This window comes from Aricia agestis, chromosome 1 (genome assembly GCF_905147365.1).
Source record: "Aricia agestis chromosome 1, ilAriAges1.1, whole genome shotgun sequence".
Taxonomy (NCBI): Eukaryota; Metazoa; Arthropoda; class Insecta; order Lepidoptera; family Lycaenidae; genus Aricia; species Aricia agestis.
This window is the reverse complement of record NC_056406.1, coordinates 3,655,682-3,671,299: the sequence shown is the minus strand read 5'-3', so window position 1 is coordinate 3,671,299 and position 15,618 is coordinate 3,655,682. Positions and strand designations below refer to the sequence as shown.

At 37.7% G+C, this 15,618-nt stretch overlaps 2 protein-coding genes across 2 annotated transcripts; one reads left to right on the top strand and one right to left on the bottom strand.

Moving 5' to 3' along the window:
- LOC121731479 (EARP and GARP complex-interacting protein 1) lies at positions 1-4,696 on the top strand. Its single transcript, XM_042120946.1, has 9 exons — positions 1-179; positions 349-483; positions 879-1,025; positions 1,454-1,540; positions 2,254-2,442; positions 2,583-2,707; positions 3,014-3,115; positions 3,531-3,662; positions 4,184-4,696. The coding sequence occupies exons 1-9, from the start codon at positions 138-140 to the stop codon at positions 4,344-4,346; spliced, it is 1,122 nt and encodes a 373-aa protein (XP_041976880.1). The 5' UTR covers positions 1-137; the 3' UTR covers positions 4,347-4,696.
- A 5,400-nt stretch (positions 4,697-10,096) lies between these two features.
- On the bottom strand, positions 10,097-15,183 carry LOC121731554 (RNA-binding protein pno1). Its single transcript, XM_042121069.1, has 3 exons — positions 14,841-15,183; positions 10,638-10,800; positions 10,097-10,465 (listed from the first exon to the last, which is right to left on the bottom strand). Exons 1-3 carry the CDS (start codon positions 15,074-15,076, stop codon positions 10,121-10,123), a joined length of 744 nt encoding a protein of 247 aa, XP_041977003.1. The 5' UTR covers positions 15,077-15,183; the 3' UTR covers positions 10,097-10,120.
- Between the last annotated feature and the right edge of the window lie 435 nt (positions 15,184-15,618).

Here is a 15,618-nt window from a genome sequence, read left to right as displayed (position 1 = left end):
CAAAACTTAAACTTTGGGATAATATGTACCGTACTTCTAATTACCCACTAGTTAGGTTCCCAATCCCAATAACCTTTTAAATAAATTTGAAGAAATAACGTGACGTATTTCAAAAAGACTTATTAGTATCATCGAGTATGGACGAGGGAAACTCGATTATTTATGGACTGGAACATCAGGTACAAAAACAAAAGTTTTAATGTTTATTGCATTAATTATTTGTAGAACTTGTCTTTAACATATTTACAAGCATAACATAACACTAAACATATCAATAAAAGATTTCATGGTCCATCACCTACACCTACGTATTTGGTTCATTTATTAACTGGTTCGTTTTCTCCCCAGACCCGAGCGCTGTCGCCACAGTACGGGGAGAGCGATGCTATACGGTTCCTTATCGGCACCCAGAGCCTCAAGCCGCAGACCAACCAGGTTCATGTTGTGGAGCTAGAGGAGGACACCGGGGCGCTGCATACCAAAGTAACAATTTACTACAACTGTCTAAAGAAATCAGATAAACAATATAAAAAGCCTTATTTAAAAGGAGGCATGGAATGTCCCCCATTATAAGAATAGAAAAGCCGGAGCTAATGTGATTAGGAAATTAATTGCAGACTTCTTGTTACATGAAATATACAAAAATAAAACAATTTAAAAGAATTTTTATTAACTTAGTTATCTGAATACAAGTGAAATTTCGTTAGAATTTCTTTAGCTGGATATTTAAGTTTTAATAGATAGAATAACAATTGTAAAGTTTTTATTTCTGATTACTAATGCTAATTTAATTTTAATATATCTATAAGTTTTTAATATTCAATAGTTATTGTTATGTACCAGTTTTGTGGGACATTTTCTTGACCATTATTTTCCAGGTATTCAAGCATGACATTGGAGAGATCTGGCATCTCCGGTGTTCACCACATGACGCTGCGACTCTCCTCACCACACACAACTCCTATGACCCTGACACATCACAATGCACCATGGGTGTCTCCATTTTCAAACTGCCTACACTTGATGTTAGTTACATAATATTATCCATAATAATAATATTAATGCAAGTGTATCTGTCTGTCTGTCTGTTTGTTATCTTTTCAAGCCTAATCCCCTGAACCAAATTTGTTGAAAGCTATGAAGATACTTTGAGTTAAGGAAAGGACATAGACTACTTTTTATCCCGGAAAATGTATGGTTCATCACGGCAAAAGTGTATCAGCTATCTGTCTGTCTGTTTGTTATCTTTTCAAGCCTAATCCGCTGAACTAATTTTGCTGACAGTTATGAAGATGTTCGAGTTAGGGAAAGACTACTTTTTATCCCGGAAAATGTATGGAACTGCATACATCAACTAGTTTGTTTAATACTTTAATAATAACCTTCCTCTAAAGTCGATGTTGCTTGCATTGTAGTAAAACAAATATACTTAATTAAAAATTATTAATTTTAGGTGATTCCCAAAAATTTGGAAGAATTGAGCACAATACAAGGAAGAAATGCAGAGGATATGGAGCTATTGAAAACTATCACACCAGAGGTAAGACAAAAATGTTCTTTATTAATAAACAATTTTATATTTACAAACATATTTTGACACTCAAATAAATTATACCCTGGGCCCTGTGGTCTACTCTATTCCGGCGCTAAACTAATTAAAAGATTTGATTATTGTATAATAATGCCTATACATTTTTTTTTATGAAATAAGGGGGCAAGCGAGCAAACGGGTCACCTGATGGAAAGCAACTTCCGTCGCCCATGGACACTCGCAGCATCAGAAGAGCTGCAGGTGCGTTGCCGGCCTTCTAAGGGGTAATAGGGGAGGGAAGGGAAGGGAATAGGGGAGGGTACGGAAGGAAATAGGGGAGGGGAGGGAAAGGAAAAGGGTGGGGGATTGGACCTCCGGTAAACTCACTTACTCGGCGAAACACAGCGGAAGCGCTGTTTCACGCCGGTTTTCTGTGAGGACGTGGTATTTCTCCGGTCGAGCCGGCCCATTCGTGCCGAAGCATGGCTCTCCCACGTCAAACACTAAATACATACAAACATGCTTTATCAATTTAGTTCCATACAAATGATTGCCATCGCGTCGACCGCACGACAAGACAAAACCTTGCTTAGTCAGAAAAACATACAACTCAGTTCTCACAAGATTTTGCGAAAGCAATGGAATTTTATCCTGCCTGATTTTAAAATCAGCTGTGCTTACGCTTAACTCACTGGATATCACCTAACTTCTTTTTCTGTCAGAAAGCAGAAGAGGAGATTCGATGTGCGGAGTGGCATCCAAGTGACAGCACGCGTATCGGCATGGTGCTGGATTCCGCGGTGAGCGTGTTGGACGTGGGTACCGGGGCCAAGGTGTCCAGCGCCGCGCCCGACGGCAGGTCCAGACTCAAGTTCACCGGCGGCAAGTGGTCGCCGCAAGGGACAACTCAGGTGAGACACATAACTGTTACTTTTAGGTTTGTTTCAGAGTGACGCCAGCTATTTTGATGGCCCGGTACTGCGACCAGGCAAATGGCAAACGCTGATCGAGTGTATTTCCTGATCATAATGTTTTATTTATTTTTTTACAGTTTGCGGTACTCCAGGACATGCATATAAAATGCTTCGACACTCGCACAGAAGGCACCAAGCCCGCGTGGAGCATCGACAACGCGCATAGACAACTAGCCAGAGACATAGACTTCAATCCTAATAGGTAGGTACTGCTTCTATATCATTTATATGGTATTTGGTTGGCCGGTTGGAGCACTGACAATCGTGACTCAGTGAATAATAGACTCTCAAGCTTTCGTATAATAGCGTCGAAAATTGTAACAGTCGCAAAGGCTGCTTTAAACTTCATGACGCTTTTAAGATAAATCTTGCTAGGTAGGCAGAAAACATGATGAAATAAAATATAACCATTTATCATGCATTTTTAGTCTGTAATAATATGGTTTATCTCAGACTATATTATATTGGCCATTATTATAACTATTATTATCTTACCTTTATTTTACAGGCAGTTCCAGCTAGCCAGCGCGGGCGATGACGCAGCTCTCAACATCTGGGACTACAGAAATGGAAAGGAACCAATTTTCAGCCGCACAGATCATTCACATTGGTAAGAACTTATAATATGCATCATGGAACTTACAATCCAGGAACACAAAAGTAATTTTCTATACATTTTAAAAAATTCAACTTATTGAGTTTTTCAGTTATTTAACAACTTAGAAAGTTTACAGTTTAAAAGCTTAAAAAAGTAATGAAAAGGGCAAAGGAAGCGAATATTTATACATCACTAGATTTTGCCCACAACTAAAGGAGTTCATCAATTCATTTATATCACAAATGAACTGTACATTTGGCCGCAGTAAAAATTATTATAATATTATATTAATTCCCAGGCCCTTAAAGTATTTCCCATAATATCTATATCAGCTTAAGTGTTGTAAAGGTAACAGGAGACACTTTCAAATTTATTATTATATTTTAAGCAAGGATAAAGAGTTGCATTAAAATGTTGATTGATGCAGGGTGTGGTCGGTCCGCTACAACACATTCCACGAGCAGCTGCTGCTGACGGGCAGCTCAGACGCGCGCGCGCTGCTCACCGCCGCCGCCAGCGTCTGCGCCGTAGACGAGGAGGGGGAGAGGATCAGTAAAGTGTACGTCGCCGTCATTGTTGTATTGTCACACACACACACGGCATGCCGCCACCTGTAGCCGCTCGCCGTCGCCGTCAGATTATATAGGCCTAGAGACTAGACATATCTAGGCCTTAGATATAATCTGACGGCGACGGCGAGCGGCTGCAGGCATACCTAAGGGTCTACACAGACAGACCACATTTCAACTGCAATCCAACTGCAAATTGCAGTTCAAGTGCAGTTGGATTGCAGTTGAAATGCGGTCCGTCTGTGTAGACCCTTAGGTTCAGTGTAAACTCTAAATAACGTCACTGAAGGGACTGTGCATTTTATGGCGATATAGAGTTGTCGTAAGATGGAGAGAAGTAAAATCAAAGCTTTTTCGTCAATACAGAGTGATTTTCTTTTACTTACCGTATTTACAGTTTGTAAGTTTACAAGCAACTGAAAATATGGTAACATATATATACTTTTACAGTTTTTTAGTTCAATTCTACTATCAATTTGTGGTTTTGACTATTTGTTATTACTTATTTCAGTCTGGAAGACGGCGTGCTACAGTCGTACGAGCAGCACGAGGACTCTGTGTACTGCGCGGAGTGGAGCGCCGCCGAGCCCTGGACCTTCGCCAGTCTCAGCTACGACGCGCGCCTCGTCATATCGCGAGTGCCACGACACTTCAAATACAAGATATTGCTGTAAATGATAAGTTATTTCAATGTACGCCATTGCTGTAAAGTCGAGGCCGCACTATAGGATTGACGTCTCATTTCTAAGGGTCAATTCAGACCGCAACGCGACGCGTAGATGCATTTCTAAATTTGTATGGCTTTGACAGATTTTCAAGACGTCACACGCAATTCAAATCTCTCAATTCAGTACAGATTTAGAAATGCATTTACACGTCGCGTTGTGGTCTGCATTAACCATTAGGTTAGGTTCACACGGCATTAAACCTGCAGAACGCAGGTTTATTTGCAGTGTGCGTCTTAACTTAACAAACAAACAGTGGCGCATACAATGTATATAGAACACTGACCTCCAATATACAAGTATGCAGTTTTTCTAAATTTATCCCCATCTGTTTTAAACTGGTTATCCAGTTACCTTAAAGGACGTCGGCAAAGAATCAAAGTTGATGAACTACTTTCTGACTGGGCTTACACTTCTGCTGGCGTCCCCCAAGGCGGTGTGCTGTCCCCTCTACTTTTCTGTTTATTCATAAATACGATTAGCAAAAACATATCATCATTTTATCACATGTACGCTGATGATTTTCAAATTTATGTACACTCTTGCATTGAAAATTTGGCAACCGCAATTGCGCAATTAAATGAAGACCTGTCACACATTTGGGATTGGGCAAGTAATCACGGTCTACAGCTGAATCTTAATAAAACCCAAGCCATTATGATTGGTAGCCAGGGCATGTTACGTAGACTTGATCAATCTGATGTCCCTAATGTCGTGATGAATAACACAAAGATAAGTTACTCTAACACGGTTAAGAATCTGGGTGTCTTTTTCGATAAAACTTTGTCTTGGTCATGTCAAATTGATTCCGTTTGTAAAAAAGTTTTTGCGGCTTCTGCGTCCCTAAAACGTCTTAAGAATCTCCTACCTATACCAACTAAGGTTATGCTTGCTCAGACTTTATTGCTTTCAATTTTGGATTATGCTGACGTAAGTTACATAAATTTGACCGAAGACCAGCTAAATAGGCTGGAACGTATTCAAAACTTTTGCATACGTTTCATTTTTGGACTACGAAAATATGACCATGTCTCGGAGTTCAGAACTAAATTGAAGTGGCTCCCGATCCGTTACCGTAGGAATACTCATGTGCTGCACTTATTGTACAATGTACTTTTTGACCCTATGGCTCCACCCTACCTAAAGGAGATATTTACATTCTCATCTGAGGACGAGAATACTCGTCTAGCTTACAAACTAGATGTACCCACTCAAAAGACCAAATACTATGGTAATTCTTTTGCGTCCGTTGCCGTACGACTATGGAACTCATTACCCAATACTGTAAGAAAAGCGCCATCTCTTAGCATTTTCAAAAGACTACTCAAAGAATTCTACCTGACCGACAATATCAGTCAACAATCTGTGTAAATTATTATTTTAAGCTTTGTTTACTTGTTTGTCCACCCTAATTGTTATTTTCTAGATGTGATGCTCTCTGAAACGTTTTGATGGTTGCCTGGAAGACATCGCTTTTAGCGATAAGGCCGCCAAAATTGTACTTATATGTAACTGATGTGTATGTTATAACTGTATATATTCGTGGTGTACAATAAAGATTATTATTATTATTATTATTATGCTGGACTTATGATACCCTTTGAATGCCAGCTATTTTTTGTGCCTATTTGAAGCGGAATCAGCGCCCCCAATGCGGGGGAAGAGAAATCTGACGTAAAAATGACGTTTGAAAGTCGCCATATTGGCGCTGATAGCAGTAGTGAGAGTACTTGGAACTAATACTAGTGATGACAACCAATAACGATTAAGCGGCCATTTGCAATTTACGTCAGATTTAGTTCTCTTCCCCCGTATTGGGGGCGCTGATTCCACTTCAAATAGGCACAAAAAGCAGGTGGGTATCACGGGTCCAGTGTACTTGTATAAGCGTCTCCCAGACAGACGCGGCCTGCGGTGGCGGTCAGTTGGATTGAGAGTTCTAGGAATGTCAGCGTCTCCCAGACACACCCGGCCACGCGGCCAAGTCATCCAACTGACCGCCACCGCCACCGCAGGCCGCGTCTGTCTGGGAGACGCTTTATGGAGGTCAGTGATATAGAACCATTCACATGTTGATTGTACTGCACGCTTTGTTGTGTCATTAATGTCATTATATATTGTATGCGCCACTATGTAAACGTGCAGGATTGTGCCGTGTGAACTTAACCATAGGCGTCTTACAAACGTGAAGTGTCGTGTCGCGTAGTGCAGCTCATCTTAAATATTAAGCTAGTTACTATAATTAGATGTAAATATTTATATATTTCAATATGAGATATTGCTAGTTTTTTTATCATTGTTAAATTTTTTGCTTTTGAGAGAAGAGATATATTTATTAGGTACTTTTTATTCCTATAATAATTTGATGTAAATAATAATTATTATAACAATATATTTATTAAACTGATCTGATAAATCCCATCATTTTATTATTTTTCTTATCTTATCTTACCTTATATTATACTGACTAAGAAATAAGAACTAAGACGAACTTACCCATTGACATTAACCGAATAAATGCGGCGCACCTTTTTGAAGACTTTCAGTCGTGGCGACATATATTTTTCTCGTGACACGTGAGCCGTGTCATACGCCATAGAAGTAGATGACACGGCTGCCGTGTCACCCGCCACGTTCAAAAAGGTTTATTGTTTTTCTTGATTTTACGTATTTATTAACTTAATTTATTTAATTGAACCCAAACCATTGATGTTAACGGAAGGCTACGTTGTTTTGAGTTGATTTCGAATAGTTTTACTAATTTTAAACCTGAAAATGGCAGGTAAGCGATTTTTTAATTCATAATATGTTGCAAACCTTTTGTAGGTTTCAAAGTTAGAAAAATGAGTATATTAAATAGATCTGGGTTTCCGATGTAAATTATCCGTTCGTAGATAAATTTAAATAAGTTCGTTGTTAAGTTTTTTAAACCGACTTCTAAAAAGGAGGAGGTTATGCGTTCGGCTGTGTTCAACGATTACTCCGCCGTTTGTGAACCGATTTTTAAAAATTTTCTTTTGTTGTATGGGGTATTTGTTCCGGTTCCGAGTTGGTACCATGTTCACAAAAGTGGTGGTCTGATGATGGGAACCATGAGGAAATAATAAAAAATATATGAACTTGCCAATTCCATACTTAAAAACTAAGTTTTCTCGATATAATATTATATCGATTTTCGATAAATTTTATAAGCACGATAATTGGGTTCTAGTAATAAAGCTTATAGGTACAATGCCACTTTTAACCGCAGGGAAACGTTTTATTCCTATGGATAAGGAAGTTTGCGGAAACAGCTAAATAGAAATATTTTCGAAAGAAACAACTTAGATTAAAACAAAAATCGTTAGCGGATTAGTAATACTTTGATGTCAACGTAAGTATTTTTCTACATTATTGTTTTTTTTTTAATTGCGAGAACTTGAAAGTCTAAAATAATATAGATTAATATGGGCTCCCAATATTACTTCTTTATTTTCTTAAAAGTTTACTGCTAAAAAGCCCGGCCACACATTATCCGAATTTCTGATCAGAAAAATACATATTGACACGTCAGAACTCTGATAGTATGTGGGGTCCACAACAAAATGTATGTACAGAGAGCGTTCCGGCGGGGGTCTGGTGGGCGTACGGCCGGGCTAAAAAAGAAGACAGCCCTACTTTTTTCAATTCACAGATTATTCAGAAACGAAGCCTATAAGCTTGTTTGACGTGGAAAATTAAGACGGTTTTGTTAGGAGTAGAACCTTTTAAAGTGTAATTTGAGGGAAATACAATCGCTTTCTAAATAACACGGCTCACGTATCATATGCCACACGTTAAAAACCCATAAGACGCGGCTGCCGTGTAATCCGCTATTAATGCACCTTTAAAAAAGGTTGACGTTTTTTTAATTCACAGAATATTATGAGGCAAAGACTGGATTGCACCAACTAACTTTAACTTTAACTGTAACTTTAACTTTGACTACAGTGTAAAATGTCAAATCTTTGGGTAAAGTTAAAAATGGACGCCATCAAGACGCCATATTTAATTATAACCATAGAGCTCGACAAGGTTTTAAATGCATGTGGCGAAAAAAGGAACTAACGCTGTCATCATACAAAAACCGCAATTTTTGACAGTTCTCCTTTACCAGCAGCGCCCCCGCCCACGCGCATGTATAACCTTATTGGATCAGCTGTCATCTGTCAATTTCTCCGGGCAAAGTTAAGGGTAAAGTTAAAGTTAAATTTACCTTAACTATAACTATAACTTTACCCACGCCTCTGGTGCAACCCAGTGTAATGACACGGCTCACGTGTCATACGCCACACGTTAAAAACCCATAAGACGCGGCTGCCGCGTAATCCGCAATGAATGCACCTTTTAAAAAAGGTTTACTTTTTCTCAATTCACAGAATATTCAGAGGCGAAGCCTATAGGCTTATTCTACGTGGAAAATTAAGATGATTTTGTTCAGAGTAGAACCTTCTAAAGTGTAATTTGAGGGAGATACAAGAGTTTTTCACGTGGGATACACCAAGGGCTTCTCTCCAATCTCAAGTCTCCCACCGCAGAGCGCGATAGAGACAACACGACAAAAGTTCTAATAAAAGAACAGAAAGTCTTCGATTCGTTGTCCGCTGATTCCCTATCCAAAACTTAACCGATTTAGGTACTTTTTTCATTAAGAATTAAAACAAGGCTTGAGCTGTGTTCCTATGTTTTTTTTTTTTTTTGTATATTCTAGCCAGTTTTATTTTCTGGGTGTTGGAACACAGAGGAAAATCTGGCTATTTTTTTGGGTTTTTGGACGTTCTTATTTTAATAATAAAATTATGAAAAAAAGTAAACATAGGGACATGCTAATAGTGGCCATAGATATTCAGGAAAAAAATCATAACTCTACCGACAATATTCTGGGAGGAAACAGGGGACAATGTTTGTATGGGAAAATGGCGGTGTGGACTCTTAATTGTATTATATTTTGTGCTATCAATTATTGTTTGAAAATACCACAAATTCCACTAATAGGACTTTTTGCAGTCAATAATTGGGCCTTTACACTATCATTTATATTGGATCATTTTTATGATCATATATAGGATCCAATTTAAATGATCATTTGATCATATCTGCTTATTACATTATCATATTTCATTGATCCTATTTTACGTCATATGTAGTTTCAATAGCCAATGGAGAGCGCTAACGCTGACAGGTATTGACGTCAGGGTTACTAGATCTCAGAGAATTCGATTTGTCAAAAGACATCGTCATTTTTAATATGGCTTGTATTTTGTTATTTCAGCAAGATTATCGAAGTATATAATTAGAAAAGTAATTACATTACATTATTTAAAACATATTAACGAACAAGAAATTAAAAATTCTTTTTTATATTAAATAACTGGCAACACCTATTTCTATGACCGTATTGGATCCAATCTCTCAGCAAATGTCAAAAATCTATGATGAAGGAAGAAATGAATCATGTCTATATTACATTATCCATTATCATTGACTCAATGATCTCAGGTCCAATATATATGATAATCTAATATCCCCCTTAGTCTTAGTTGTGTACTTCCAAAAATGATTGTCGATAGTAATGTACTTTAAGTCTGTACTAACAATCAACTAAACAACTAAAGAACAGCTGTTCAGAAATAAATCTGCTCCACTAGGCTGAGAAGCATTTCAAGTAAATGAAATACATATTGTGTAATATAAATATTTATTGGCTAAAATCTCTCTGCTACCCTATTCGCAACATTTCTCAGGTTTCCATAAACTTTGGATGGTGGAGATCCCATGATGAGATTGCATATTGCTCTTCTGGCCAATGCTATGTTCTGATAACTGCCTAAAATATGTATTTTTGAGTCTGCCAACACTATTCTGGTTTTCGTCACATTCTCTATGGTGAATTTTGTTCGACCCGCTTTGCCGGCTAATCTGCCTATTGCTCTGCCCAAGTGATCTCCTTGAAGTGTCTTCACGTCTTTAATCTCGAATGACTCAACAAACAGATCATCCAGCCGGAGCAGGGCCAGTGCATCTTCAACATCAAACCCATAGATGAATGCCTGAGAATAGAATACAGATTAGTATGTGTAGTTCAAGAAATATTAATTATTATTGTTATATTAAATTATTATTATAGCTAGTTCTAACAGATTTCTATTAGTGTAACTCAATTTTGGCTCAGAGCTATCAAAATCATGTTACTTTTAAATGAAAGTAAAACAACATACTTACTTTAACAAAATCTGCTGCCTTCTGCAAGTTGGCTATGTCCTTTGTTTCTGGGCCCATCCGGATCTCAACATTTCTAGTTTTTGTGTTGAAACGGACTTGCAGCAGCAAATGTTCCACAATAGGGGTAAATATTTTGAGCCAATTCTCTCTGAGAGGTGTGTATCTGTGAAAAAAATAGATTAGGGACCTAATCTTATAGATCACAACAATAATATAATATATTATTTACTTAATAATTATAGCTCCTCATGAAGAAATGATAAAAGAAATTGAAGCCACCGGGAACACTGTAGTAGGAGAAATAATTAACGCGAGAATCGGACCAGAAAAGGAACCAACCGCTTACCTATGCAAGTGTTGTCAGTCAAGCCCACTGTCAGTCAGACCCCCAAGGCAGCAATATAAATGCTATCACCAATGAGCCCCCAGATACCTCTTCACAACACAATGTAATTGAAAGCATCCTAATAAAACAATCAGAAAAAATTGATTCCTTCCTACAACAGATAAGTTCCCTAATCTGTCTTATAGTTAAACTCGTCGAAAGACTAACCAAATGACTTCCCTGAATATTGTATCTTGGAACATTAACGGATTATCTCCCAATACCAACGAACTTGTTCTTCTAATTAAAAACTATAAACTCGACGTCATTCTTATATTGGAAACTCACCTCACAGCGAAGTCCAATGTGAGAATTTCTGGCTACACAGGCTACTTCACAAACCACCCAGATGGTACTGCAATCTTCATAAAAAATACTATCAGTCACTATGAAGAACTTCCGTATCAAACAGAACATATCCAAGCTACTACAGTAACCATTGAAGACAAAAAGGGGAAACTATCGATTTCTTCAGTCTATTGCCCTCCCCGACACAAAATTGATGAATCGAAGTTTAACTCTTATTTTGCATCCCTCTCTAACCGCTTCCTTGCTGGTGGGGACTGGAATGCAAAGAACACTCAGTGGGGATTACGACTAACTACTACAAGGGGCAGAGAACTTATGAAAAGCCTAGAAACAAATAACCTAATCACCATATCATCTGGTGAGCCTACCTACTGATCAGACAAGGTTACCTGACCTGCTTGATTTCTATATTGCGAAAGGGCTCTCTAGGAATTATGTGGAAATATCTTCGTGTTTTGACAGTTCGTCCGATCATACCCCAGTCCTCTTGAATCTGAGGTCTTGCGTTTTTATGTTAAAAAAAGAGTCAAGCCTGGCCATTAACAAGACGGATTGGAATAACTTTCGTGACTACATCACGGACAATTTACAAATTAATGTTCCCTTAAAATCAAGGATGACATTGAAGCCGCCACAAACTATATCACCTGCCTAATTCAAGAAGCAGCATGGAAAAATACTCCTGAAATTGTCAGTACAAGATCGGGTAGCAAAAACATCAGCCCCACAATCAAAGAACTTGTAAAAGAAAAGCGGCGTCTAAGAAGAGTCTGGCATACAAGTAGACACCCTTCAGACAAGAGGGCATTAAATAAAGCTTGCTCTGATTTAAAGATTCAGATCGAAAAAGAACAAAACGACGCATTTGAGCACTTTGTAGAATCCTTACATCCTGACAAGAAATCCGGCTACTCTCTTTGGAGAGCTACTAAAAGCTTTAACCAGCCTACTCACTTTAAGCCCCCTCTGAAAAATAAGAACTCCGGCTGGGCTAGATTGAATAAAGATAAGGCAGATTTGTTTGCAAACCATCTAGCAGAGGTCTTTCAACCTAACGATGCGTGCCCACATGTAGATGAATCATCAATTGATGAAACTCTTTCCCAACCATTTCAAATGGAATTGCCAATTAAGCCTATTACGCCCAAAGAATTGATAAATGTAATCAGCAATTTAAAAAAAAAAGTCAGCTCCTGGTTTTGACCTTATTACTCCTACTGTATTAAAAGTGCTACTACGCAAGGGAATAGTTTTTCTAACGTCACTGTTTAATGGAATCCTAAGAACTTCTCACTTTCCTAACCAATGGAAAGTCGCTGAAATCATCATGGTACACAAACCTGGAAAACCGAAAAATGATGTTACGTCCTATAGACCCATTAGTCTATTACCCATCTTATCAAAGATTTTTGAGAAACTTCTTCTTAAACGTTTATCAGCAGTATTATCAGCCGGTAACATCATCCCCAAACATCAATTTGGCTTCCGACGTGATCATGGAATAGTCGAACAAGTACACAGGATTTGTGACAGTATATCATTTGCCTTAGAAAATAAAGAATATTGCTCGGCAGCATTCTTAGATGTCCAGCAGGCTTTTGACAAAGTGTGGCACATAGGCGTTCTATATATAAAATAAAGAGGCTTCTTCCTCATAATTACTTCCTTCTTCTCAAGTCTTAATTAAAAGACAGAGTATTTCAAGTCAAAGAATCTGACTCAAGGTCTGGCTTCCATGAGATCAAAGCAGGTGTACCGCAGGGATCAGTCCTCGGCCCCTATCTCTACTCTATCTTTACCTCAGATATCCCGACACCAGGCCATATTAAAGTGGCTACCTACGCAGACGACACTGCTATCTTGGCTAACCACACAAACCAAAACATGGCTTCAACTATGCTTCAGACTGCACTAGATGAAATAACTAAATGGTTAAGCAAGTGGCGGCGGAAATCAAGTGCAACCAAGTCTACACACGTGACCTTCACCTTAAGAAAGGATAATTGCCCCCCCTAACCTTAGCCGGCGAACCACTCCCACAGGCTGACTCTGTCAAATATTTAGGTATTCATCTAGATCGTCGCTTGACATGGAAACAACACATAAAATCTAAAAGTGATGAATTAAACATGAAATACAAAGATCTCAAGTGGCTTCTTGGACAAAAATCTAAACTAAATATAAACAACAAATTATTGGTATATAAATCAATCCTCAAACCCGTTTGGACTTATGGAATTCAACTATGGGGTAGTGCTTCCGACTCCAACACAAATATTACAAAGATACCAAAACATTATTTTGAGAACAATCTCCAACGCACACTGGTTTATATGTAACAGCGAAATTCATAAAGTTTTAAAAATTCCATCCATCAAAGAGGAAATAACAAAGTCTTGCATGAAATACAAGCTTCGCCTGGATATCCATCCCAACGATCTTGCTCAGAATCTTCTGAATAAAAGATGTCACAAAAGACTGAAACGTCATAACATTCTAGACCTTGATAAGAGATTCAGAGAATAAAGGAAAATAAAATAATGTAGAGTTCCTGTCACTGGGTAGGAATCTCTGAACCGCCAATATCAGCTCACCACATCTGCTTATAATCCGTGGATTGATAGCAGATAATACTCGGAAGAAAAAAAAAAAATTATAGCTAAGTATAATTGGCTAGTTGAGAGCAGAAGTAATCCAAGTGACCTTTTGTAACTTTTGAGATATTAATCAAAACGCGTTTTTATTGAATAAACTAGTGTTTATTAAATTAGTTGCAAGGTGTTTATGTTTTATGATTGATATTAACCTAAGTCAATCTTCATTAGAAAATTGTGGTGTCATAGCCAATATTTTCAAAGTTTTTGTAATTTTTATGAACTTAGATCACTTCTGCTATTACAATAAAATATAATGATGCTATTGCAGAAGGGAAATCATAGAACTTATGAAAATTACTTTATTATTGATTAAAAACGACCTAATATTTTATATCTAATCACTTTCATCACCTTCCACACTTGGTAGCACATCCTCCTCTTCATTTTCAGCTGCATTGTTCCTTCTTCTAGTATGATGAGGTAAGTTTAGATAAAACTGATGGTGACAAGGTGGCACATAGTGCACTTCTGCACTGTAATAAAATTTATTGTGAAGTGGTCCAAGTGTCAACAATGAACATGGATTACTTCTCTACCGAGTCCAAATCACTGGTGAAGTTGTCCAAGTGGCATACAAGTCACTTGGATCATAACTCCACTAACAAATTATGTTTTTAATGGCCATGCAGAAATGTCAAACATAGGACTTTGTTCAGAAAAATGGCTCGTATCACTTGGATTACTTCTGCACTAACTAAGTTTAGTCCCACGGAGGGCAAAAAGTGACTTAACTCTGTTTTGACAAAAAGGTCACTTGGATTACTTCTGCTCTCAACTAGCCAATTATCAAGCTATAATTATGCATTTCTTTTTTTATCCACAAGAAGGCTTATCTTGAAGCAAAATGTTTACCTGTGTGCTGGTACTGCAACTTTTCTCATATTGACTTTGGTTTCATTGGGTTCGGCATTTTTCTTGGACTTCTTCGCTCTAGGCCTCGAGGATTTTGGTTTCCCTTGGATTCCATTGTGTTCTTCCACTTCCATTCCTTCCCCGGATTCTGACACTGCTCGTCTCTTCACATTTTTCAATTTGATAGGGTTTTTTGCAGGCAAAAACTCATCGACACTGATATTTTCGGTTTCCATTTTGCCGTATAACTAATTACGTCTGCAGTTTATTGTAAAATTATCACACAATATATTTTTTTATTATCATAACCTCTCACATCTCACGTTTTCGTAAAAATCAAACATCAAAAGACTTGACAGATAAATGTCATCAGTCACTGTCATATTGACATAATGTTTTTTTTTCGTAGCGTTATAGTTGTTTATTACCTTAGATCACAATATCTTCTTTTCTTGCCCTAGAAACCATAAACCTATAATGCTAAAGACCAACAAAGAGTGCGAGAGAGAAGAAAATCCTTTATGGAATTATAACAAGATGAATAGAGAGAGGCAGTCTAATGAAAATTGTAACCACTTTTATTTGACAGGTCGTCAAAAGTCGTCAGTCGTTTTTATGCCCTTTCGGTATTTCCAATATATTGTTCAATTTGTTTGTTATTTTTAATAAATATTATTATATTTAAAAAAGGTGACCTGTGCTGTAAGTGTTTCCAGTGTAAATCATAAGAATAATCCTGAAAAATATACATTTCACAGGTAATTAATCTTCATGTCCT

Excerpts from the sequence above, each read along its gene's own strand:
- LOC121731479 (XM_042120946.1), top strand. The coding sequence starts at position 138 with ATGGACGAGGGAAACTCGATTATTTATGGACTGGAACATCAG. Across the intron at positions 1,026-1,453 it reads TCAAACTGCCTACACTTGAT|GTGATTCCCAAAAATTTGGA; the intron begins GTTAGTTACATA and ends TATTAATTTTAG. Across the intron at positions 1,541-2,253 it reads TGAAAACTATCACACCAGAG|AAAGCAGAAGAGGAGATTCG; the intron begins GTAAGACAAAAA and ends TTTTTCTGTCAG.
- LOC121731554 (XM_042121069.1), bottom strand. The coding sequence starts at position 15,076 with ATGGAAACCGAAAATATCAGTGTCGATGAGTTTTTGCCTGCAAAAAAC. Across the intron at positions 10,801-14,840 it reads GTTGCAGTACCAGCACACAG|ATACACACCTCTCAGAGAGA; the intron begins GTAAACATTTTG and ends TTTTTTTCACAG. Across the intron at positions 10,466-10,637 it reads AGGCAGCAGATTTTGTTAAA|GCATTCATCTATGGGTTTGA; the intron begins GTAAGTATGTTG and ends TTCTATTCTCAG.